The 26,906-nt window shown below is 46.8% G+C and overlaps 1 protein-coding gene across 2 annotated transcripts in view; it reads right to left on the bottom strand.

Moving 5' to 3' along the window:
• Positions 1 to 21,894, bottom strand: part of GRK5 (G protein-coupled receptor kinase 5) — a 207,053-nt gene extending 185,159 nt beyond the window's left edge. The window contains exon 1 of one of the 2 annotated variants that reach the window (XM_046027594.1): positions 21,502 to 21,894. In XM_046027594.1, the coding sequence (XP_045883550.1) occupies positions 21,502 to 21,553 (52 nt within the window). In that variant the 5' untranslated portion in view covers positions 21,554 to 21,894. The remainder of the gene's footprint in view (positions 1 to 21,501) is intronic. The other variant, XM_046027595.1, reaches the window with a different exon arrangement.
• Positions 21,895 to 26,906: the final 5,012 nt, after the last annotated feature.

Raw genomic sequence — 26,906 nt, 5'->3', positions numbered from 1 at the left:
CCCAGTTTCTCAGCCTGGCTTCCCCATATGCTGGCCCAGCCTTCCTGCTCCGTGCTCCCCTACAGCCACTCCACGCTCCAGGTGAACAACGGGCGTGTCCTAGTCCCCCAGTCACCACCGTCTGGCCCTGCCCTCCGCACTCCCAGGAGTCCGTCCTCGCCACTCTCCACCGGGTAACGTCGTGAGATGGAATTCCACCACACTGGCTTTAGGGTCAGATCCAAGCTCCAACGCTTACCTCACCCTGGACAAGCACTTTAGCCTCTGTGGGTTTGCTGCATGCGAATGACAGGGATACGTAACTTATCAGAGTGTAATAAACAGTGCATTATCTATAAAGCCCCCTTCACAGTCCTGGCACCCGGGAATGGGGGCCTCTATAATGGTGGCTTCACACCCATAGCCCCCAGCCGTCATGGCCCAGCCCAAATGCCACCTCTCCAAGATGCTTTAAGCGATCTCCCCCCCGCCCCCCCGCCCCATCGGGACTGCCTTTAGACCCAGGTTCTACCTTGTAATGTCGTTGGCTGTGTGCCTGTCCTTGCCCTACTAGATCAGAATTCCCTGAAAGGGAAGAGCGCTCTCTTTCATCTTCACCCTCTGGAAGCACCCCTGCTGGCGTCACACACGCAGGAGGTGGTACTCGAATCATATCAGTGAAACAGACTCCGGTTTTGTGCATCCCGAAGTATTCTGGCTCATCAGTCATTAGTCCACCGGACAGCACTGACAGAAATCCAGTACCCACTGAGCACGCCCCTGGTTGCAGGATTCCAGACTGTCACGGTGCCTCTCTATAGAACTGCCCAGCTTGTCATATAAGAATTAAAATGCTCACCTCCCACAAACGGTAACATGAGGATAAAAGAAGCAACGGACAGCGGTTACCATTACAGTGAACACACGGTGCCTGGGCGATTTCAGATAAACCCCCACCCTGGCCAGAGCACTGGGAAGGTTCCCAGTCTTCATTCTCGCCCCGGACTCGCCACCTCCAAAACTGTCACCCAGCGGGGGTCCCTGCTTTATGCACCAAAGCTGACAATAATGGAACATAGGCTTTTCCCAAAAATCAAATTCATACTTGAAAGAGATGTGTTGCCATTTAGCAGAGTCAAAAAAAAGTGTGCTAAATGCGCTAAGATATGTATTACAGACTCAGTCAAGCCAGTCAGTCAACAAAAATGGGTCGAAGGAGAAATTTCAAGAATCATTTAAACAAAATGGCTGGACTAATCTTATGACTTCCCATGGTGAAATGCTAAGGACAACCCTTGGTGAGATCCACAGGGCATAACATGCTTTTTGTTTTGTTTTGTTTGTTTTTAAGATTTTATTTATTTATTTGACAGAGCGAGACAGGGAATGTAAGCACAGGGAGTGGGAGAGGGAGAAGCAGGCTTCCCGCAGCACAGGGAGCCCGAGGTGGGGCTGGACCCCAGGATCATGATCAGAGCTGAAGGCAGACGCTTAACGACTGAGCCAACTAGGCTCAGATGCTTTGTTTTTTAAAAAGATTTTATTTCGTTATGGTCCCAGCAAGGAAACTTACATTTACAAGGCACTAATTCCCATCCCCCCTTCTCCAGATGAAATTACCTTATTTTCCCACTAATATGTTGCAGGTTCACTATACAAAATCCAGGTTATCCCAACCTCCACATTATGTCATGATCATTTCTCTGGGTCAATAAGAACAGATCTCCATTAATTCTTAATGGCTACATAGCCGTCCATTATTTGAAGATGCCAAAATTCATACTATCAATCCCCTAAAATGGTCACTGAAATTGTTTCCAATTTTTTTTTTAAAGATTTTATTTATTTATTTGACAGAGAGAGATCACAGGTAGATAGAGAGGCAGGCAGAGAGAGAGAAAGGGAAGCAGGGTCCCTGCTGAGCAGAGAGCCCGATGCGGGACTCGATCCCAGGACCTGAGATCATGACCTGAGCCGAAGGCAGCGGCTTAACCCACTGAGCCACCCAGGCGCCCCTTGTTTCCAATTTCTGTCAAAACTACCCTCTACCATTTATAACACTCTATATACCATTTTTGCATGGTTTCTTTTTTTTTCTTTAAAGATTTTATTTATCAGTTTGACAGAGAGACAGCGATAGAACACAAGCAGGGGGAGTGGGAGAGGGAGAAGCAGGCTTCCCACTGGGCAAGGAACCAGATGAGGGTCTCAATCCCAGGACCCTGGGGATCACGACCTGAGCCAAAGGCAGATGCTTACTGACTGAGCCACCCAGGCGCCCTTGTGCACTGTTCCTTTTTTTTTTTTTTTAAGATTTTATTTATTCATTTGACAGAGATCACAAGTAGACAGAGAGGCAGGCAGAGAGAGAGGGGGGTAGCAGGCTCCCCACTGAGCTGAGAGCTCAATGTGGGGCTCGATCCCAGGACCCTGAGATCATGACCTGAGCCAAAGACAGAGGCTTAACCTACTGAGCCACCCAAGCACCCATGCACTGTGTTTCTTAAGATGAAATCCCAGAATTGGAATTTTAAGGTCAAGGGTTATATAATTCTAAGCCTTTTGATGTATATATTGTCAGAATCCTTGAGGAAGACATCAATTTGCACTCCTATCAGCAAAGGGAGTGTAATGTTTGAAAGAACCTACCTTCCCACACTTCCTTATCAACGTGTTACATTTTTGCCATTCTAAGATTCTGCGTATACACAAGATTCAGTTTACTGGTGGTTGAGCATCTTTTCCTGTATAGTGAACTCCCTATATAATGCCTCTCTTCTTCCCCTGGAAACTACCTCTCCACTTACTACCCGCATCCTCTCTAGCTGTAACCAGAGCCATCATGTTGTTACCATTTCACCCCTACGCGCATCAAATTAAGAATCTAACAATTGATGCCTGCAATCTACATGAATCGTTGCAGAGCGATCCACCAACACAAGACAGGTCAAGTGGAGTCATTCCTTAGTTTTTCAAATCAGAACTGGGAGGAAAAGACCAGTCTCCGTCTACTGGTGCAAGTTGTAAAATATGAAACCATGACATGTTCCCCTAACACACAGAAAGTAGTGAGAAAACAGGAGGCTGGTAGAACACGAAGCAGATGGGAGGGAGGATGGAGAGTGCTAGAAGTGTTCAAGTTATGGGTTACGGTGCTTCTGAGGCCATCCGGGTCCCTGTACTTCTCACCCTTCCTTGACATGCAAGACACCCCAGTTTCCTCCCAGGTGAGTTCTCATTTGCCTCTACGAATTCAAACTGGATTGCTGTCATTTGCAACCAAGATTGATGCTTAATGAATACATCTTCTTTTCTAGCTATGCTTTCTTTTGTGAAATGCCTCCTCATGGTCTTTGGACATTTCCCTACTGGGCATTTCCTCTTTTTGACTGATTTCTATGAGAGCCTCTAACAGATTAAGGCAATTTTTCCAGTCTTGTCACCCAACTTTCAATTTTTGTTGTGATCTCTTTCGTCAGAGATTCTTTTCTGTTTTTCCATTGTCAACTATGTTAGCCTTTTTTCTGATAATTGTGCCTCAAAACTATACGAAATACGCACTTATACTTTCTTCTAGAATGTTTATAGTTTCATTTTTTTTTACAAATCTTAATCTTCAATGCTTCTGTAATTTGTTTAGTTAGCATGAGGTAGGAATCCAACGTTATGTCTTCCCCAGTGATTCCTTAGCCACTTATCTCAGCCCCATTTCCTGAGTGAGCCATCCTTTCCCCTTTTTTTGAAATGCTTCTATTACTATAAACTGAATTTTTACGTACACTTGGGTCTGTATCGACATTCTTTTATTTGTGTTCTTCACTGGGTTTCTGGAATCATGAGGGCATTATCCCCATGTGATGATGACAGAGATACCACTTTTTGCCACATACAACCGTAGAAAACCTAAGGGAAAGAGAACCGCCAATCTCCTCAGCGGCCCCCTCGACTGTGAAATATGTGTGGCCAGTCAAGACAAGGCGGACGTCTAGACCAGACGTTGTGGGTGAATGAAGAAGTGCGTCAGGATTTGCCCGGAGTCTGCAAGAACGCTCAGCAATGCCCACTCCCAATCCAACCCCGTGGGTGACAGCAGTGTCCCCAGTCACAAGCTTTGAAAAGCAGGCAATGCTTATCAACCTCCAACTCCTTGTGGGATGTCTCCGCGTCCACATGGCAATGTTGCTGTCACTGGTGCCGGGATGGAAAAGTCTCACATTTTCTCCGCAATATTTGCTTATTGTTTTCTCTGGCCAGACAGAGCACTGTGTATTTTTAAACTTTCCAGGAAGACTGCTTATTAAGATAATACAGTAAAGAGCAATCAAACTGTTTATTTTTGACTTCTGATTTAATTTTCTTTTCTGTAATCCACTAAAGAAAATACTAGAATCATGCATTTACCTTTCTTAGATTGCAGGCATCAGTTAAATTAGCAGTGGTAGGGTTTTTTCCTGTTTGTTTCTATTACACATGTAACCCCTCCCAGCTCTAATTCTTTCCTTGGGGTAATTTTCATTTTAATGGCTGCTCTTCAAATTAACATCAAATCTTATTATGAAGCACCCACAGATGAATTACCATCAGTGGAAAATGCACCAGCAAATTCTCAGATCTGAAGTGAATAGAGCTCTAGAAATCACTTGGGCAAGGTGTACATTTATACAGCTCAGAGAGGTCAAGCAATGTACCAAAGCTCACACAGCATGTTGGTGGCACCTTCTTCCTTCCCCTTCAACCTCTTCTTTAGAGGCATCAAAAGAGCATTCAGGGGAACTGAAAGGTGTCAGGTGAAAGGCTCAGGACACCTAAGAGCAAGAGAAGATACCAGTATTACCTCAAAAAAGGAAGAAAGTGGGTGTCTTGACCCCACCTCGGGAAGAAGTTATTTAATGGCTATGTCCTTGACCTTTGTAGATTGAGCAACACGATCTCCCCACCTGGTAACAGATTCTGATCCTAGGCTGAATGTGTCAGTTACTTGAACGTGATGTGCAGGGAAAGCACCGAGCTGGGAATCCAGAGGCCAGGGTTCTGGTTTCAATTTTAACGTGGGAAGCACAGTTGTCTTCTAATATTAGAAGGTCCCCAGGCATTCTTTCTGTCCACAGGTCCTGTCCCCATGCTATTAAAAAAAACACCTTTCGGGGTGCCTGGGTGGCTCAGTGGGTTAAGTGTCTGCCTTTGGTTCATGTAATGACCCCAGAATCTGGGGATCAAGCCTTAGGGCTGGCTCCTTGCTCCACAGGGAGCCTGCTTCTCCCTCCCACCCTGCTCATGATCTCTTTTTCTTGCGCGCGCGCTCTCTCTCTCTCTCTCTCTCTCTCTCTTGCAAATAAATAAATAAAATCTTAAAAACAAAACAAAATAACTTTCTGCACTGCGGGGGGTGGGGGGATAAAAAGGGCCCCCGCCCCCCAGCAAAGTGTGCTGCATTTATTCTCGATGCTTCCAAAGGGCAGAAGCAGGACCCACTGGCCCAGGCGTCCCTGGGCTTGACTGCAGATTTGGGTTTACTATCAGCATTTCTTGAGGCCCAGGGAGATAAAGGGAAAGAAAAAACCCAAGTCCCAGCCCTCCGGGAGGTTGCAATTTAATGGGTAAAACAAGAAGCCTGTCTAATAAATATTTTTCTTACTTCAGCAGTTCAAAATAGGAGGGGCCGCTTGAGAGAGAGTGTGAGTTCCCCAACCCTAGAAAGATTTGAGCAGAGGACAGAAACCAGATCCCAGGGAAGGTGCAGAGTCCTGTTTGGAGAGCCGGGTTGGAAGAGAGGCTCAGCATCATCTTGGGAGAGACTCAAAAAGTCTTGAGAGTGGTGGTTCCCATGCCTGGCTGATCCTTCTTCCTTGCCCTTCAACCTCTTCTTTAGAGGCATCAAAAGAGGGGAACTGAAACATCTTGAAGTTTGTATGATACAAATTCCTAGGGACTGCCCACGAGCTTCTGATTCAGATCATGGGTAGAGGTTTTTCTTATGGGCTGAATTATGTACCCCCCACCCCCGCAAAAAAGATAGGTTGAAACCCTAACCTCAGCACTGACCTTATTTGGAAGTAGGGTCTTTACAGAGGTGATTAAGTGAAAATGAGGTCAGTTTCTAAGGTACATAAAGGTTGAATCCCTATGTTGTACACCTGAAACTAATATAATATTGTATGTCAACTACACCTCAATTTAAAAAAAAAAAATTTGATGGGCGCCTGGGTGGCTCAGTGGGTTGAGCCCCTGCCTTCGGCTCGGGTCGTGATCTCAGGGTCCTGGGATGGAGCCCCGAGTCGGGCTCTCTGCTCAGCGGGGACCCTGCTTCCTCCTCTCTCTCTCTGCCTGCCTCTCTGCCTACTTGTGATCTCTGTCTTTCAAATAAATAAATAAAATTTTTTTAAATAATAATAAAAATTAAAAATAAAAAAATTTGAAGTTAAAATGAGGTTATTAGGCTGGGCCCTAATCCAGTTTGACTGGTGTTTTATAAAAAGGGGGAATTTGGACACAGAGGCAGGAAGACGGTGTGAAGGGAGATAGGGAGAAGACAGACACCTAGAAGCCAAGGAACGCCTGGAGCTACCAGAAGGAAGGAGAGGGGCCTGGAACAGATCCTTCCCCAGCACCTCCAGACGGAGTGTGGCCTACCCACAACTTGATTTTGGCGTCTGTCCTCCAGAACTGTGAGACAATACATTTCTGTGGTTCTAAGTTGCCCGTGGTGTGGCCCTTTGTCATCCTATCGGGAACAAATGCAGCCTGAGAATCGGCATCAGAGCTGCCGAGCCGACTCAGAGGACAGAGGACAGTCCTGGCCGGGTGCCTGGTCCTCTGCTGGAGACGGGCACCGCTCTCTGCCTGAGCTTCCTTTAGTCCTCAGACCCCTTCCCTGCAGAAGAAAGGAGCTCACAGAGATGACAGTGAGTTCATGGCCACCATCAAGACTCATCATCCAATTAACGGGCAGTTTGGTCCACTCTGCTGCTCCCAGGCAGCAGTGAGCACTGGAGTGTGAGCCAACGCATCCACAGATGCCTCCAGAAGGAAAATGCCACCCTCCCCTCCGACGGTTACAAAAATACTGAAGACCCAAGGCTTTGGACGCTGCCTTCATGCCAAGCTTCTCTTGGAGGGAGACAAAAAGGGGAAGCAGGGCCAGTGACTTGTTTTTGTATTAGACTGTTTTTATTTGTGCTTTTGATTCTCAAGGTGGGACTCCTAGAACCCTCGCCAGGTAAATCACATGCAAACCTTCAGTCAAAGTAGCTACCGGAGGACGAGCCCAGAGAATTCCACAGAGGAGAACGCCGTACCAGGGAAAAGGCCCGCAAGAGAGATTAAGGGGCCTCCCAAAGGGAGCACATGTGACACCTTTGAGGGAATATTCGGGAAGAGCCTGCCTACCCCCAGATACACTTACAGATCTACCGCCTCCATGAGCTACAGTGTACTTCCCTGAAGTTGTGCAAGTCCACAAAGACGGGAACGGAGGCACTGGGTGAGCGCTCCAGAGGAGAAGGGAGAGAAGTCGGTCCCTGCTGTGCACCCTTGGAAAATCACTTCACCTCTCTGAGCTTGATTTCTCTTTCACAAACCGAAAGAAAAAGATGGAGAGGGGCTGGCCAAGTCTAGGCTGGGGGGATGATCAAAGGAAATAAATACCAGACCGTTTTTACAAAGCTGTAGGCTTCTTATCAGAGTCCATGTTCCCTGCCCAGCCCACAAATGCAAAATCCAGGGGCCATGACATTGTTGTTGCCAAGGAAGTCTTTGACTGAACTTGATTTCCCTAATCCAAACTTTGAATACCACAGAAAAGATGACTGTATTCTCAGAGGTGAGGGGTGTTACATCCCAAGGTTTTCAAAAACGTCTTATCACACATCCTCCTATGTATCATGCTCCTTTCTCATAAGAAAATGTATTTGTACATCCCTAGGGCCACTTAAGGGAAGCAGGCTCCCCACGGAGCAGAGACCCTGATGTGGGGCTGATCCCAGGACCCTGGGATCATGACCTGAGCCAAAGGCAGAGGCTTTAACCCAATGAGCCACCCAGGCACCCCTTCTTTTTTATTTTTTTATTTTTTTATTTGACAGACAGAGATCACAAGTAGGCAGAGAGGCAGGCAGAGAGAGAGGAGGACTCACTTTAGAAACTATTACTATTTTTCCCCAAGTGGAGTGTGGGGTAGGGGGTAGGAAAACGCTATTAGGCAGATACCACCACAGGGGGGAAAAAAAAAAAGCGAAAAACAAAACCTCAGTCTTTAAATAAGTGTATCAAGATGTTACACAATGTATAGGCTACTCCCACACTGTTTACAATATATTTAAAAATTGTAAAACTGAGAGGCCTGGGGTGGCTTAGTGAGTTGAACAGTTGAGCGACTGACTTGATCTCAGCTCAGGTCTTGATCTCAGGGTCATGAGTTCAAGCCCTGCATTGGGCTCCATGCTGGGCATGAAGCCTACTTAAGAAAAATAAATAAACAAGGGCACCTGGGTGGCTCAGTGGGTTGAATCTCTGCCTTCAGCTCAGGTCATGATCTCAGGGTCCTGGGATGGAGCGGCGCATCAGGCTCCCTGCTCAGCAGGGAGCCTACTTCCCCCGGCCCCATCAAATAAATAAATAAAATCTTTTAATAAATAAATAAACAAACAAACAAGTAAACTGTAAGACCTAAATGGCCCACTGTGGGGGTTTGGTTAAATACACGATTAAACCAGGCCAAGACAAATGGCAACCACAGACCCCTTTGGAACCGGATAACCCTCAGGATTATGCCAGAAGACCCCCAGCATTTCACTGAAACGACAGTTGGTTTCTAAAGTGCTTCACAATTTTTTCCCAACACCCATCCATCTCACGGGAAACTAAAGACACAGATGTGGGGAAGCCCTACAACATGTTGTTGCCTAAAAACAGCTGCAAAACAGCATGTATACAGTCTGCCATTCGTGTAAACGGATGAGTGTGCTCACACGTGCAGAGACACAGAGATCGGGAAGAATGACCCCCTAGATGGGAATGGTGACTGTCCCTGAGGGGCAGGACTGGCAGCCGAGACCCCGGGAGGACAGAGATTTTTTACTTTCTTCTCGCTGTTTTGCACTGTTCTTTGAACTTTTCTTTAGCAAACAGGTAGACTGTCTGGGGAAAATTTTTTTAGTCTTAAAAATGAGAGAGAATGACCCCTATTTAGCTGTGAGTCACAGCTGCGCACGGGGTTCTTTTTCAAACGTCTCACGTCTGACAGTACGGATGTTCCCAATAGCTGGGACGGAGCATGGAGAGGGGTCGGTGCGGGGTCCAGGCTCTGGAACTAGCAGAGGACCGTATGGTAAGTCACTCACCCCTCTAAGCCTCCAATTCTTCATCTACAAGAATGGGGGACAGCAGAACATACTCATGGGATTACAAAGATCAACTAAAACCAGGGACACAAAGGACTTTATCATTTTTAAGTGATTCTTCTAGAAAAAAATGGGAAGGACTCCATTGTTCACCCTTTCTCTTGTCAGAACCTGCCATGTACACTGTACATATGCACTAAATGCTGGATTTATGGCACTGGCAAGATGCAGAAGCCAATCCAAGGTTGTTCCCATCAGAATTTTGCTTCTGGGGAGCCCCCGAGCTCCCCTACTGAGAGTGGGTATTCAGAGCACAAGGGCCCACACCCTGGGCGAATGGAATTATAAGCAGACACACATTCACTTCTAAACACCTGCCCAAGAAGAGCCTGACTCTGAAATCCTTGACCCCCTCACGCTCACTCCCAAGATGTCTTCAAGCTGCCAAAGGGACAAGTGAGAAGACCAGACACGATGATATAAAACCATCAGCCACCCAGCAGTTACCAAAATGTAAGCTGAGACGTAGACTCGAAGCGTACCCGGAAACTAAGCCACGCCTTCCTAGCCCGTGCAACCACTGAGGAAATCAGGTTTGTCCTTCTTTAATTTATATTCTGTTATATGTTATAGAGAATTAAGCTTTAATTTTAAAAATCCCTCTAATTGGATACTACTGATGGGAAGACATCTGGGGCAAATATCTAGGCTCGGTGCATTCCATCCCAAGCAGTGGTTAGTGGTCTGCAGAATGAGTGTGGAGCAAAATAACCAGTGGTTGCTAATTATTATATATCACAGGGTTTGGCATCATCCATAAAGCCCCGTCACGCTGGCTTCTTCCTCTCCAGAGAGGATTACAGAATTGACTGTTTAGAAATTTTTTTTTTTTTTCCTCCAACTTAACATACATTTTCCTTGTCTTAATTGGATCCAGTCTCTTTGGCCATAAGCAGAAAGGCAATTTTTTCTATAACGATCGCATCCTTCGCGTGGCAGGCCGACAGACTTTCCTAGGTCTGGAAGGATCGTTGGCTTCCTATTTTCTTTCCATTTGCTCAACCCCGTTCTAGTCGTGATGTGAAAAACATGTGAAGATTGTGTCCTAAGGTGCCTTCGATTTAGCCAAAAAAGGTATGACGTTACCGGCCTGAGACATCTCCTCCAACCCACACAGAGCCTCAGAATTCGGGAGAACTGTTTGCCCCGAATGTTTTGGTCTAATGCAAATATTTATTTCTTCCAAAACAAGTAAAACAAACCACTTCCAAATTGGGGATGGGGGTGGGGGAGTTTGCCAGACATTTTTCACAGTTAAGACAAACATTTGGGAAACATTTTCCAATTTGCCCCATACCCTTAGTTAATCTTTCTTAACCACATTGAATCATTTCCTAATTTACCATCTACTGTGACATCAAGGCCATTTCTTGAGGATCTTACTAACTTTCTCTGCTCTCCCCCTCTCCTCCATGTAGCTTAGGTAAAACATCAGCCCGGCATTTCTCAAACACAGGGGGCACACACGCCTCTGACTGACACCCTCCCTCATCTGTGACTTAGAGACTTGGGCACAGGGACACACAGCAGCACCAGGCTTGAGAAAAGTTGGATCTTGAGACACCCTTTGCCAGTCAAGTCTGGGGCCCCATTCTCCGTCCCCATCTCACCCCACCGCCTAGTTTTCCTAGAGCTTGGAGTTCCTTCCCACAGATGTTATCTGAACATCCCCACAAGCTCTTCCTGAATGCATTAACAGACAACATTAAGATAAAGCAGAGCACGTTTCTGCACCAGCCCTCCCAAAGCTGTGTTTCCTGGGCCATTTGTTGACCTCTCCATCTTGTTTTCATTTTACAAGTGGTGTAAAACCTTTGCCAAGACAGAATTCCATTTTCAAATGAGGTTTCACAAGACCTTTTATCAGATAGGCTGACCCATTACACTGGCTGGGTTCTCTCTAGCCTGTACTTGGGCAACCCTGTCCTTCCCCCTCTTCCCTTCTTGAAGTGGTGCAGTCTGGAGGTTCACCTTCTCTGCAGGAGCAGATCGAAGGCTTGAGTTCCTGTCCCCTCATCACCAGGCAGTGACACCACGCTGCCTCCCCTCTGGCACCTCAATTTTGACAGGGACCCCCAAGAAGAGACTCTCGGCTGGCAAAGATCCTCGAAAAGGAAAGCTGCTAAGTTAATGCAACCGTAGACATACACACACACACGTTAATATGGCCTTTAAGTGCGAACATCTATAAACTTACCACTGAAAAATGGTAAGGGTTAACACCAAGAAGCCTTTCTGGGGGGAAAACGCTGCTTCACGGAGAAGGGGACCCCCTGCAATCTGAAAGAGGAATCACTCTGGTGGGTCCCCCCGCCTCCTCTCCCACCCTAGTCCGCTTCTTTTGAATTCAGTGAAGAAAACTGCTACCATCTGGGCACACACCTAAGGTACCATCAGGCAGAGATGCCTCATGACAAGGGTTTCCCAGGGGGAGCAGTTATCCAAGGAAGGGCGGACAGGGGGCAGATGTGATCTGCACGTGCTAAGCTGATGCCAGCAGGAACTGGCCTGCCCGGGTCCCATCTATGGGCTCTGGCAAGGAAACAGAGGAACATGCTGCCAACGACATATCCCCACCACCACCCATCTGGTTTAATGCCCTGTCCCTCGGGGACAATTCTGCGGCTTCTCAAGATTCTCTCGGAGCCCTGCCAGGAGGAGATGCCAAGAGGCTGACCTTCTCTTTTGATGTGTCAGTATGTGCGAGGGATGGGGGAGAAGATGCAGAGAGAGGAACACCAGTAACGGGGCTTCAGAAAGGGTCAGAGCCGCCATGCGCGCATGCATATCCCCCCGGCCCCAATCGCAGATTTGTTTGAGCTGATAAACAGTTCTACTTGTTTATTTGTTTTTTTTTTTTTAAGATTTTATTTATTTATTTATTTGCTTATTTATTTGAGAAGGCATGAGCACGAGTGCTGGGGAGGAGCAGAGGGAGAGGGAGAAGCAGAGTCGCAACACGGGGCTCGATCCCAGGACCCAGGAATCAAGACCCGAGCCAAAGGCAGATATTTAACCGACTGAGCCACCCAGGTGCCCCAACAGTTCTACTTTAAAATGCAAATACCTAATGGGAGGATTCACCTATCAGTAGTCACTCACAACCAGTAAGAATTACCACAACCAATGGCTCTCAAACTGGCATTGACCTGAAATCAGGATCCATGAGGACAATTATATTCCCATTAGACCCCTTTCCCAGGAAATGGGACAGAGACCCTCTTTCTCTTCCGTAATTGCAACCTCATGGGCATTCACATTTAGAAACCATACTGCCCTGAGCAATAGGTTTGTTTTTGGCTGACGTTACATGGGAGGGGAAAGATTTATTTTGGAACATTAAAGGACTCTGGAGGGTCGCTCTGCGAAAGTCCACAGTTCAAGTGACTTCCTTTCATCTCCGTCTCACTGTGAACCAGAGGAACCTCCATTCTAGCAAGTGGAGACCAGACCAGTAGACCAACTGAGAAGACTGGGGGCAATCAGCGCGCCCCCCCTGGGCCTCCGCCACTTCACGACATGGTAATCATCTTCTCTGTTTATCTGAGTTCCTTTGGCTTTCTGCACATTCCCTGGAAGCCGTCCTTTGAGTTTCATTTCATTGTTGCCTTTTAAAAAAAGACTGATACTCTGGGGCGCCTGCGTGGCTCAGTGGGTTAAGTCTCTGCCTTCGGCTCAGGTCATGATCCCAGAGTCCTGGGATCGAGCCCCACATCGGGCTCTCTGCTCCGCAGGGAGCCTGCTTCCTCCTCTCTCTCTCTCTCTCTCTCTCTCTGCCTACTTGTGATCTCTGTCTGTCAAATCAATAAATAAAATAAAACTCTTAAAAAAAAAAAAAAAGACTGATACTCCACAGATTACAAATTCCTAGGGACCAGGCAGGCCCTGTGAAATTAGCCTAATTTACTACTGAATTCTTTCAGGAGGATGTTACCAGTTGATTCTTTGGCACAACTTCAAACAGAGTTCCTTGCTTCAGACACCGAAGAAGGGCAACTAACTGTTTGACTGTTTTAAATGCTTACGCCGCTTTCTAAGTGTGCTCTAACTGGGTTATCTTCAAAATCTTTTAAATCTCACAGGAAACAGTTTTTAAGGAGAAAGCATTTTAAAGTGGACACAAAGATGCTGTGTTTCTGACATCTCTCTTTATGATTTTATTTCAGTCTGTGCTGTTTAGAAGACAAGGGAAGCCATAAAATTGTTTTACCTATTTTCACCCTCCTTTAAAACAACTTTCTGAAGTCCATAGAAAAAGCTGGGTTGTTTTTTGTTTTTTTAGGTTTTTTTCCTTCCTTCCATGGATCTACCATACATACAATGTTTTTTCTCAATACATTGTTTCAAAATATCCTCACATCAGGAGTTTCAAGAAGGAACACAGGGCTCTGCCTGTATCTATAATACACACTTAATTTGAATCAGGAAAGTCAGTTGCTCAATCTAGGCAAATTTCCCAACAAGATATGAAAAAAAGAAAAAATATGGCTGGCTCACCACCACCAGTATCTGTGAGTGTCCCTGAACTAAATTTGTCTCCAAAGTGACTCAGTCCTAATCCCTCATCCCCCAGCTCCCCTCCCTGCCTCTGTCTCTTTCCCTCTCTCTTCTCCATACCCTCCCCATTTCTCTCTCTTCCCCTCCCTTACCTCCCTGCTATTTTCATGTCGGAAGTTTAGGGGCTTATCACCCTCTTCTTCAATTGAATGTGTAGAACTCTGGAGCAGCTATGTCCAGATGAACTTTCTGCTGTGCTGGGAATGTTCTGTGTCTGTGCAGTCCAACAAGGTACCCACTGGCCACACGTGGCTCCTGGGCACTTGAAATGTGGTCAGCATGCCTAAGGAACTGAATTTTTCATTTTAATTCATTAAAATATAAAGAAACACATGTAGCTAGTAGCTACCACGCTGGACAGCATACTAATTTAGAGGACCAGAGAGCTTTAACCCTTCCAGGTCATTCCAGGTGACAGGCTGCACTCCTCAAACCAATCCCAGCAAAAAGCCAGAAAGGAAGGCGCCTTCCAGCACCTTCACTCCTGAACTGTGGCCCAGCAACCGCACTCAGGCCACCGCCCTAGAAAGACCTCCAAAGTTCCACCTGGAAGGTACCGGGGCACACCAGTTCTCCTCTTAGATCTTCTCATTTCTCCACCAAAGGGTCCTCTTGCCCTTTAGTGTTTTCCATTTGTAGGAGCTGACCATAATCAAACACGATGTCTTGGAAAATTAGCGGCTGTCTTCCACATTTCAGGCCTATCCCTCAAGTGTGACCTTTGAATTATCCTTAAATCCTATTTTTGGTCCCTCAGGCTATTTTCCAAGTTCTAGGAACAGCAAAGTCAATATGGTGACCTAGCGAAGCAGGTCACAGCACCGTCAACTTTTGCTTTTGGGGAGAAAAGAATCTAGTTCAACTCAAATCTAATTTACCAGTTTAAAAGCCTGAGACGATGATGCTGATGACAGGCCCAAGGCCTCCTGTCCAGCCGCCTGCAGCAGCACTTCTGTGAGGCTGACATCCTCCCACAGGGCCCTTCAACAACCAGATGCTGAATGAATGAGTGAACGAATGAATGAATATATGACTCCACCCTTGTAAAAATCCCCAAAGACAATTTGAGAATGGTTTTCTCTAAATGAGAAATTGAGGAGGGGGGTGTTATGGTCTAGCGGTAACTGCCTTCTTTTTATTTTATCTTATTTTATTTTTTATTTTTGTAAAGCTTTTATTTATTTATTGAGAGAGAGAGAGAGCCCAAGCAAGAAGAGGGAGAGGGAGAAGTAGACTCCCCTACTGAACAGGGAGCCCAGCTCCAGGCTTGATCCCAGGACTCTGGGATCATGACCTGAGCGGAAGGCAGATGTTTAACTGACTGAGCCACCCAGGCGCCCCAACTCCCTTCTTCTTAAAACACAGCATGATGGCTACAAAGTGGAATGTATCCACCAGTGTTTGGATGGTACCAAATGGAACATGGTCTTCACTCCAAAAAGATCAGTTTTAAGAAGTTTCATTTATTGATTAAAATTTTTGCAATCTTTAGGGTATTTTTAAATAAAAATTTTCACTGAAGTAATACAGAATGTGGGTTTTTTTTTTTTAAGATTTTTGTTTATCTATTTGACAGAGGAAAAGAGACAGTGAGAGAGGGAACACAAGCAAGGGGAGTGGGAGAACTGAGCAGGGAACCTGATGTCGGGGTGGGGGGGGCTCGATCCCAGGACCCTGGAATCATGACCTGAGCCGAAGGCAGATGCTTAATGACTGACCACCCCCAGAATGTGTTTTAAAGTAGCAATCACTCCTACTATCTAAGCCTGTACAATCCATTTTAATCATTTTAAAATCACATCTTAAAACCCTTTTTCTTCACTATTCTATTTTGGTGTGAGGTGTGGGGGTGGGGGGAGCAGGACCGGAGAAACTCTTCTTGGTTGGTTTCCTTCCTTCTGTCTTTCTTTCTCTCTCTTAAGATTTATTTATTTGAGAGAGAGAGAGGAGTCAGGGAGAGGCAGAGAGAGAGACTCTCCAGAAGACTCCCCACTGAGTATGGAGACTGATGAGGGGCTCCATCCCATGACCCTGAGATCATGACCTGAGCAGAAACGAAGAGTCGGAAGCTTAACGGACTAAGCCCCCCAGGCGTGCCTCCCTTTCCTTTTCTATGGGGTCACCTGTCTGTGGTCACTGTCTATGGTGCTCTCAAGTTTCTGCTCAGTTGCATGGTCGACTGTGGTTAATATCCTTTTGTAACCATAAGACGGTTTTTATTTCAAAAAAAAAAGTCTAAATATGATAATGCTTTACCTTGAGCTACAAATATCTCAGCAACAAATATGAACTTTAAATACTGCCCACAGGGGTGCCTGTGTGGCAACAATAAGTTAAGCATCAGACTCTTGATCTCAGCTCAGGTCTTGATCTCGGGTCGTGAGTTCAAGCCCCATTTCAGGCTGCACGCTGGGCGTGGAGCCTACTTAAAAAATTAAAAAAACAGGGTGCCTGGGTGGCTCAAAGGGTTGAGCCTCTGCCTTCAGCTCAGGTCATGATCTCAGGGTTCTGGGATCAAGAGCCCCACATGGGTCTCTCTGCTCAGCAGGGAGCCTGCTTCCCCGTCTCTCTGCCTGCTGTTCTGCCTACTTGTGATCTCTCTCTGTCAAATAAATAAATAAGATCTTCTTAAAAATTTAAAAAATAAAATAAAATAAAAACAAATATTGCCCACAGTCCTGGATGGTTTCCCAAGAACACTGGAAGTTCCAGGTATGGGCTGAATAGCCTTTGGTAAAGGTAGATTTGGACGTATATTGGGCTCTTCCCTGAATCCTCTTAGACATTACTGAAGTCTTCAGCCCAGACCCAAAGGCTATCATTTACCAAGCCACGACAAGAGTTACAGCTTCCGAAGACATCATTTAAATAAGGATTAGCTTGGGCACTTTGGAGTTTAGAATCTGACAAGCAGCAGCTAAGCTATTGAAAGAGAAGCGTCTTGTGAGCATTGATCTGATGATTTTTAAAACAGGCCGCTGGATTAATTAAAATCATCACTTGAAATCTTTCTGAAAGAGAGCAAGCCATTCTGAGAACACTGCTTTTGGTTTCTCTGCCTCAAAGTCATCAGTACTGAAAAGACACTTGGGGAAAATAAAAGGCAGTTTTCGTTTAAGGGCATTGTACTTAATAGGGCAGGCAGTTTCCTGCCAGGGGTGAACCCCGCAGCTCTCAGCTAAAATTGAAGGGAGAAGCCCCAGGGAGGACCAAGTATGCCTGCCTGCCGGTGACAGTGAGGAAGGAGTCTGTAAGTTTCAGAGACATTCCAGTGTTCTCATAATGAAATACACGGACATGTTGGTTTCATCATCATGAACGAGGGGTACGAGGGAAAGAGGGCAGGGAGCATGGGCTTTCAGCCGTTTGGTGGAATACTGAGTCGGTCCTGGCAGAGCCTGCCCTTCACCAGTTGGATGTAGGTTCCCACCCCCCCTCCCACCATCCCTAGCCTCTGCCGGCAAGAGCGTCACCAGGCCCCTAATCTTGATCATCAGGAAGATCCAGGCCAACAAGCCACAGAGTTCTCTGAGAGAAAAGTTCCTATACATTCTGCTTCTCGGAAATTGGGACCAATGGCAAAGTCATTACATTTCTGACTTCTGGGTTCCTGGGCTCAGTGCCCGCTAGGATCATGCTCAGGAAAATGTGATCAGTACTCCCTCTGTTATCATTATAGATCAGATATGGCTACGACTGGCCTGTGAAGAAAGGTGAGCCCTTGCAAAACTGCTTCTTAACCACTGTTCACTCAAAAGTGAGGCAAGACATCTAGAATATGAGAAAAATATAAAAACCTTTACTGCAACAATAAAACCAGAAAGAAACACACAAAAGACACTCTGCAAACACTCTTTCTCCCTCTTATTTCGACACAAGCTTGCTTGCCAGTTTTCTGAGATTCTAAAATGTAAATAGATAGATAGATAGTCTGGGTCTCTTTTAATTAAATGCTTAATCACTAACTCATTTCCATAAATTGGCATGAATTCAGTCTTATATTCTTTTTTTTTCCTTAATCACTTTTTAGAAAAGTAATCTAAAATTTCTAAGAGTGATCAAGTCATGAGACTTTTCTCATAAGACCAGGACAAACAAACAGCCCACGAGGTATATTTGGGAGGTTTAAAATTCTGAACTTAGATTATCCAGCTCTATCTTTTCTCATTTCAAAACAGCTTTCATAGGGGCGCCTGGGTGGCTCAGCGGGTTAAAGCCTCTGCCTTCAGCTCAGGTCATGATCCCAGGGTCGTGGCCTCCTCTCTCTCTGCCTACTTGTGATCTCTGTCTGTCAAATAAATAAATAAAATATTTTTTAAAAAAAACTTTCACAAAGGTATAATTTGTTTGCTTTGTTTTATAACTACTTACAATGACTCATTTTACTCTAAACCACTTACAGATTTCCTATTTTATTGATATATTCATGTTTTCCCTTTATATATATTATGGTAAGAATCTGAATTTACGGTGAACGAAGAAGCCATCTGCCTTTAAGAATGCATAACAATAATGAGAGATAGGACCCAGAATTACCCACCAACATGGACAACTACAATTTCCTTTACAGCATTTGCAAAGTGCGTCTGTCTTTCTTCAAGGCCTGTTTCTCTATTGTTTGGGACAAATGTGACTTTTACTTGAAAGCCACATTTTAAATTGTTTACAGTGTGTTTTGTTAAGTGAAGTAAATTAAATTTCACATATGCCCATTATATTTCTCATCTGTGACCTTTCGTAAGAGCCTTCATGTAAGAAGGGCTTTTAAACATTCTAAACAACTCAGATTATTAAGTATACTATAAATTTTATATTAGATGTTTCACTAAACTGACTGAAATTTTCATTTCCAAATATCTGGCTAATGGGATTTGGGGGGGGGGGCGGGATTCCTTAATTTAAAAGAATGACTTCAAGAATATGATAACTGAGAAGAGAAAAATAAATTGATTTTATTTCTAAAGTCTTCCATACTAACTAGAATATAGGTGCTCAAATCTTTAAAAAGACCCAAAAGAAGACAGTGGAAGCACCTAAAATCGGGGATTCTCTTTAAATGTAAGAAAGGAAGATGGAGAGAAACGCAATGTCAGTGATTAATTTTTCTCATTCATGTCTCTCCCTTTCCTTACAGACAAGGCCCTCTCCATTTCAAAGGCATGAAGCTATTTTCTCACCATGAGATGATTCCCAAACTCTCCAACAGAAACTGAAAAGACTTTCAAAGGCAAAGGAAGTGAAAGGCACATTCTCCAGCACTTTTCATCACTGTAATTCAGTCATTCCACAGACACTTCCAGCCTGCAGTTCTCTTCCCTAAAGTTCTGAAAAAAAAACAATTTGTTAGCCTGCCAAACAAAAATATCAGGCAGTGAAAAAAAAAAAAAAAAGAAAGAAAGAAAGAGAGAGAGAAAAAAAACTAGAGAGACCAATTTGGGAGAGAAAATTGACAACACTTTGCCAACTCCAAGCAAAACATTTTAAGGGGCGCCTGGGTGGCTCAGTGGGTTAAAGCCTCTGCCTTCCGCTCAGGTCATGATCTCAGGGTCCTGGGATCAAACCCCACATCGGGTTCTCTGCTCAGCAGGGAGCCTGCTTCCTCCTCTCTCTCTGCCTACCTCTCTGCCTACCTCTCTGCCTACTTGTGATCTCTCTGTCAAATAAATAAATAAAAATTTAAAAAAATAAAATAAAAAAATAAAAGAAGCAACCAAAGGCTGAGGGAAGAAAAAACCCAGGAGAACGAAGGTATAGAGCATAGATCTAAGGAACAGGATTCCTCCTTAGAGGAGTAACCAGTGAAACTTGCAAAGCCTCCAGCACCATCATATCCAGTGATTTCCCAAGAAATAATTTCAGAATGGAGGGAGGGTGGAAAACTTTCCCAGCCCCCAAGCCCTAAGATGTACAACCATGTGCCACCACTAGGTGGCGGTTGCAACGGCGGCGAGAGCTGGGGGCTGTTTTCTCCGCTTCTTTCCCTCCGGACGCACAGCCCGGTCCAGGGGAGAGCCCACTCGTCCCCACCTTGATCCAGTTCGCTAAAACGGCAGGTTCGGTAGAAAGAAAGAAGCTCAGGCCTTAGAAACCTGAAGTCCCCAAGTAACAGCCACTCCTACAAATCTGTTCACATCAAAGCTGAGCAAGGGAGGGGGGACGGACCAGCATATTTTAAACTCTGCTGGGGTTTTCCAAAGCAAACCTTCCAGGCGGCTTTAGAGCGACAAGTGACGACAAAATCACGACGTGAACGCTGGTTTGAGTTACTGGGCCGTGCATCACCCACCGGCACAGCGTGTACAGAGCCACAAGGGGATGGAACTGCCTGGGTAAACATGAATCGTTTTATTGCTGGCCAGAAATTCTTCCTTCATTCATCAAAGTGGGTGAATGAAAATATTAAGTAGGTAAGGCATTTTCGTGGACTGCTCCCTGAGTAGCCCTCTGAAGTCAAGACCTTACTTAGGCTGCCTTCTACCTTGGGTGTCAAAGAAAGCCTCCTCCCATGAAAGGGAAAAACCACTTCCCCTTTTTGTAAAAGGGCTGCACGCCAGAGCTCAAATCTTGGCAAAAGAGATGTTATATAAATTCCAGGTGTTCCTAAATATGTATGTTTACACGCAATCATTTTAGGAAGCATCTAAGTTTCTGGGCCACTTTTCTTTCTCTCGTTCTTTTTTTTTTTTTTTTTTTTTTTTTCCATCTCAAGGAAGAGTCAAAATGTGTGTTTACAGCTTTGACTGAGGCTCTTACCCACTTCGTTTTGACGATATTTCCTGCCAGCTAAACGCAGGAAATCTAATAATTAGCACCCAAAACGCATCTGAGCACCCAGCACACTTACCTTTCTTTTCTTAACTGAACCGAGATCAGACAGTTCAGTTATCTCTTCCTCCCATCACCAAAGGGGGGAAAAACCCAACTCTGAATTTCTGAATTATTTTCTAGGTGATTTGTACAGCCATATCTCCCGTAATTCTATGAACGGGCTAATTCCTTAACATCTTACTTTGCCTTTAAAAGGCTTCCTTCCACACGACGGGATTTCCCTAAGAAACATTCCCAGCGGCTGGTTTCCAGCAATCGCCTATATCAACTCAGCCTGCGCAAGCAAAGACTTGGCTTCTGCTAATTCCACCCCCCCCCCCCCACCACCCGCCCCAACACACACACCGATTCACACTCACAGAACCATCCCGGGCCGACTCGAAAAGCTATTTTGTTTGCATGTTTGCCCATCTCTTCCTGAATGAATGCTTTTCCAACTGACCTTTCAACAGCTGCCGAGATGGCAGGGTCTATAAGGTTAGAGCCGGAAACTAAGGGAGATTTTAGCATCTTAATCCCTGCAACCTCGACCTTTCTCCTTCTCTACCCGAGTCCATATTCTCGGAGCCCAAGGGCAGGACCCCTGAAGCGTTTGCAGAGCAGCCCTCCGAGGTGTCCTGCTCGCGACCAACTCACTGCGGGCATCCTGCACACGCACAGCCCCAGCCTACACGCCGCCCGACACCCGCACCCTGGCCCGCGGCGAATACGCCAGGCACGCACTAGCCCTGCCTCTTACCTTCCCTGGCTTTCAGCAAGACCGTGTTGGCCACGATGTTTTCCAGCTCCATTGACAGTCGGCGGTCAGCGAGGGAGCCTGCCGGCGGGGCTGTCAGCTGCTGGGGGTGCTGCCGCTGCTGCTGCCGCTGCTCGGGCTGCCGCCGCTCGGGCTGCCGCCGCTGCTGCCGGAGCCGGGAGCCGGGAGCGAGCAGCCCGCCTTGCCTACCGCATTATTCCTGCTCTTATCCCTCGGAGTTTTCCCCCTCTGCAAAGAGGAGCCGCCGCCGCCGCTTCTTCCTCCCTCTGTGTCCCCCCTCCCCCCCTCCCTCAGCAGTCTCCCCCCCACCCCCCACCCTCCGCGTTTCTCTGTCACTCCATTCTCCACCCCTCCGGCTCCCTCCGATGCTTTAATGCTTCGGATGCTTCTGCCTCCCCTCCGTCCCTCCCGGGGGTGTGGTACTAGCAGGCTCGGGTGGTCGCACTGCGCAGGCGCCAGGCGGGCCGCGCCTCCTGCCTCGGCGCTCGTGGCGCGGGGCTTGCTGGGACTTGTAGTCTTGCGGGCGCGCCCCCCGAGCCGGAGTGGCGCGCGGGCTTCCTAAGTCGGAAACCTGCCCCGGGACTCGCACCGGGACTGAAGGCGCACGTGGCCCGGGGGAGACTAGGGGCGCCGGGCTGCGAGGGGCAGCGGGCGAATCAAAGGCGGCCCGGCCGAGCCGTGGCCCCCGGTCCCGGGGCCAGGCTCCCTCTGGCCCGTTTCCCGCCTTGCCGAGAGCTGGGAAAGCGAAGTCCACAGGCCAGGGCGGCGGCGGGCGAAGCGCCGCGTTCCGGCAGGAGCCGGTGCGGGTCCTGGCCGCCCCTCGGGTCGTGCTCGCGTGGGAGGAAGGTCCGCCCGGGGGGCTGCGCTCGCTGAGGCCGGCCCGTGTGCGCCGTCTCACACGCACACGCGCCGGGACGCTGACAAAGGTGTACTTTGTTTCCTCCGAGGGCGCGAAGGGGTCTGCGAGTCGGCGGCCACCCGGCGCTGGTGGCCGCGCGGTCCGAGCGCCCCCTGGTGGCCGCGGGGGCGGCTGCGCGGCGGCGGGTTCACGCGGACCGCGCCCCCCTGGGCCCGGGACCGCCCCCGCGCGCCTGGAGGGCAGTCGGGGGATCTGGGCGTGGGAAGCGGCTCGTTCAGCTAATAAAGTGCCTTCCGGCAAGCGGGGCCCGTGAATTCACGACCCTCATTACGGTCAAATATTACAGTTATAAGAAGGTACAGGAATCGCCCGAGTCGGCCGTGGAGAGCGGTAATGAGTAACCACGCGGAGCCCTTGTTGGAAAGACGTTTTCAAATGATGGGATCATTTATCTTGGGGCTCTGAGCGCCTCTCCGCGCTATGCTCAGAACATGAGATTTCAGAACTATCCTGCCTCTCTTCCTTGCTTTCTTTGAAGGTCCCACTCCTGGGAAATGGGCCCTCGGTCCCCCGAGGTCTGCGAGGCCTGTGGCAGGGGGGGAGGGGCGGCTGGCCCCAAGGAACAATGAGGCCTTTGCCTCCTCTGCATCCTGCGGGCCGGAAATCCGCTCAGAAGCGGCTCTGAGCCCTCTCTGCTAAAAAGGAGGAAACCTTCTGTCCCCAGGGCTGCCAGGAAGTGGCAGGGAGGTGCCGGGAGAAACGGAGAACAATTACTACACATGGGAGAATGTGCAGAAACTAATACTTTCGAAGCCTTGGAAACCAGAATGGTCGCAGATTTTAACAGCACCGAATTGTCTTGTTCCTGATGCCATATACTCACCACCGCCGCCGTCACCACTTCCTGGTGTGTGGATTTGGGTCAGTGGGTCTCCCTGGGCCTCACTTATCCCGTCTGCAGAGTTGGGACAATCATAGTTTGCCGGCAGATGACTTTTTAGGAATCTTCCACTCCAGGAATTACTGTCCTAAGCAACCCAGGCTTCGTCTTGGCTATATATGCACCCAGAGCCCTAACTTATAATGATAGGGTATTTCTCAGAATCCTAGAGCTGGCAGCGTATCAGAGCTCGCCAACTACAATGGTCACTTGCTACTTAACTGGGAACCTAAGGCCTGTGGTAGCCCAAAGTTTCTGTGGCTAACATAAAAGCAAAACAAAACTAAAGCTGAATGCCTTTTAGATGGTTTGTGCCTCATGGCAGCCTTCTCAAACTTTATGTGCATATAGATTACCTAGGGATCTTATTAAACTGCAGATTCTGTTCCCCTAGGTGGGTTCTGAGATTCTGCTATCTCTAACAAACACCAAGGTTCTGTCAATCCTGCGGGTCAGTGGACCACACTTTTGAGTAGTAAAGGTCTATAGTTAGCCATAACTCCCCACCACTCTTTGATCTCTCTCCCAGCCCAAGTCCCCAGTGATTGCCTAATTTTACCTAACTGACCTCTACAAATTTTGAGTTTGCAACTCTGGAAAATCTGGCCCTTCCGCCTGATTTTACAGATCTGAAACAGACTCAGGGAGAGTAAGTGCGTTCTGCATGGTCATTCAGCAAGTGAAAACCTATCTTACTTTCTCAGCTACATGGTCATACAACCTTCCTACAAAGTAAATGGTTGTATTTCCAGTACCTGTGCCTCTGTGAGGAAACTAGGACATTCCGATGAGGGACTAGAATGATAACGGCTAGATTTACTGGATCCAACTGTGGGCCAGGCCCTGTGCTAAGTGCTTTACATGGATTATTTCATGGAACACAACATCCGGATGAGGTAGAGAACAGAGCCCTGTTTCACCGGGTTCACTAAAGTCACCGGGTTAGAAGAGGTTTTAGAAATTGCCTAAGGTCACACAATGAAGAAGTAGAAGACATGGGATTTGAACCTAGCAGTCTGACTCAGAGTCTATGCACTTAATTTCTGGCTAGCTCAGGCTAGCCAGCAGAACTTGGCTGCAATTGTCCTGTTCGGCTGCCAGAGTGAACTTAAATTGTATCGTAAGAAAGCAAAGCAGGCAGTTGGCTAAGTGATTAAGACTTAAGGGGGTTTTCCATTGCACCATTATAGCTTCCTATAATTCTACCATTAAAGCTTCATTCCTTTCAATTAACTGTATTAACAACAGCAGTCCTCTAGAGAAATGGGTTTGATTCAAGAAAGAACAGGCTATTAAATATCAATAGGTAAGTTAGAGCATCTTGCTGGCTGAAAGCAAGAATGCAAATCCAAATGAAAAAGTGGGTGAGTTTGAGAGGGATGGGAATATGTCAAACACCGACTTCCAGATCCACTCGGGATCTGCTGAACCGAAAATGCAAAAAAAGAACCAGGGAGTCTTACTATTCTGTTGGCACCTGCATTGCACGGATAAAGCTGCTCGGTCAGAGTTCTTTTAAATAGAAACCAACTATTCGGGAGAGTCACAAACTTATCTTTGTCCTAAAATATAGATTGCTTTTTAAAAAATATTTTATTTATTTATTTGACAGACAGATCACAAGTAGGCAGAGAGGCAGGCAGAGGCCGGGGGTTGGGGGAAGCAGGCTCCCTGCTGAGCAGAGAGCCTGATATGGGGCTCCATCCCCAAGACCCTGAGATCATGACCTGAGCCAAAGGCAGAGGCTTAACTCACTGAGCCACCCAGGCGTCCCCTAAAATATAGATTGCTTTTGCCTGAATAATCAAACTGGCCTTCTGAGTAAGTACTGGATATGGAGTTTTCAACCCTTTCCTGGCCACACAGCTTTCTAATCCGCAGGAAACAGCTGGAGACAGTGCTCTCGTTCTCCTGTTTATTCTTTCCTTCTTCAGAGCTTACCTTCACGGGCCAAGCACTGCAGGGAATACAACAGCGATTTCCCTGGAGAACTCCCCACTGGCAAGGAAAGCAAACTAGAAGACAAACCACCGAGATGAAATGGAATAAGGACCATTTTGGACACATATACAAGGACTTTGGAGACAAAGAGGAGGAGTGATTTCAGGCACCTGGAAGGTTCCAAGAGAGGAGAAATGAGAGCTGTAGGTGGGATTGGAAGTGTGAAGTTCCCAGTTATGTTCCCTCCTGAGAAAGCCCCTCATTGATAGTCCCAGTGGTTACCAAATATGACATTAAAAAATGTGCCATGCTGTAGACCACCAATCGTTCTTCTATTAATATTTTCTTTAAAAGCAAGTCACTTAAAAAAAAAAGTTTATTCATCCTAACCAATAATATCTGTGAAATGGGGGCAGTAGTAGAAATATCACAGTTCGGAAACAAGTTATCTCCGAGCGACACGCGGGGCCTTAACAGCCCTTGGTTTCACGACGAACCAGCTGTTCTTCATAAATCTTCTGGGAGGCTTCACCCAGGTGTTGTCAGATGACTATGACCGTGAGACATCTCAACACCTACCTATTGGGTTCTGATGTAAGTTCAGAGAAGAGTTTCTTGCCAATACTGCCGGTCTGCTGATGGTCCCAGCCACACGTGGTCTCTGTGCTCCTGACACTAGGGCCGTTTAACATGGTCTTTAGTGGGAAGGAAAGGCCTCCTTCTTCGCACCATGTTCAGTTAGGAACTGTAGACCACCGTTAGCTCCACCGTAGACCAATTTGTGCCCTGAACAGATACAAAGTTGTTGCCTCCATTGTACATAGAAGAAACTGAACCTCAGAGAATTAGTTCTGTTGCCCAAGGTCAACTGATAAGGAAATGGTGAGACTAGTTATTTAGGTAAGTGTCTGCCTTCCCTACTTGAAGGCCTGAAACGTATCTATGTCATCTTTGGATTCCCTTCTCTACAGAACCTAGAACGTGCCTTATCCATAGTGAGCATATGGCAAAATTGGTTGACTTGGAGCAAATATGGTGTGCCTCAGTCCCACCGAAGCCTCTGGGATGCTAGTTATTCCGTTCTAGTTAATTATCAAAATCCCCAAATCCCTGCAAGATAGAGATTCAGAGGGAGAAGGAGGAGACCCATCCCCCTGTACCAGAGGTCAACATCACAGAACGTCACAGGCAATCTCCATCCAGGGATCTTCCAAGCTATCCGACTGTACCTACATCCTCAAATCCAGCTGTCTTCTGCAATCAACCCAGTAGTTAAACGAATCACACAAGTTTTGTTTTTTTTTTTAAACTAAGCAGACCAATTTTAATTCAAACTTTTCAGACCGAGTGAAACACAAGATATTCCCTCTAAAAATGGTGCACAGAAAGCTGGACATTTGTTTAGTTTGGTTCAGTGCTGAGCACTCAGATTTAGATGGAGGAAGGATGTTTAAATTGGTAAGGAAATCGCACAGCAAAAGCATAAAAATTTATGCAGAGTGTGAGGAAGAAGAACAGCCTCTTTTCTAGTAATTTACTAGATGCCAATGATTTTCTGTTAATACAGATAAGAAAAGGATGCCTGGGTGTCTCAGTTGGTTAAGCGGCTGCCTTCAGCTCAGGTCATGATTCCAGGGTCTGGGGATC

Source organism: Meles meles, chromosome 13 (genome assembly GCF_922984935.1).
Source record: "Meles meles chromosome 13, mMelMel3.1 paternal haplotype, whole genome shotgun sequence".
Classification (NCBI taxonomy): Eukaryota; Metazoa; Chordata; class Mammalia; order Carnivora; family Mustelidae; genus Meles; species Meles meles.
This window is presented reverse-complemented; position numbering and strand designations above follow the sequence as displayed.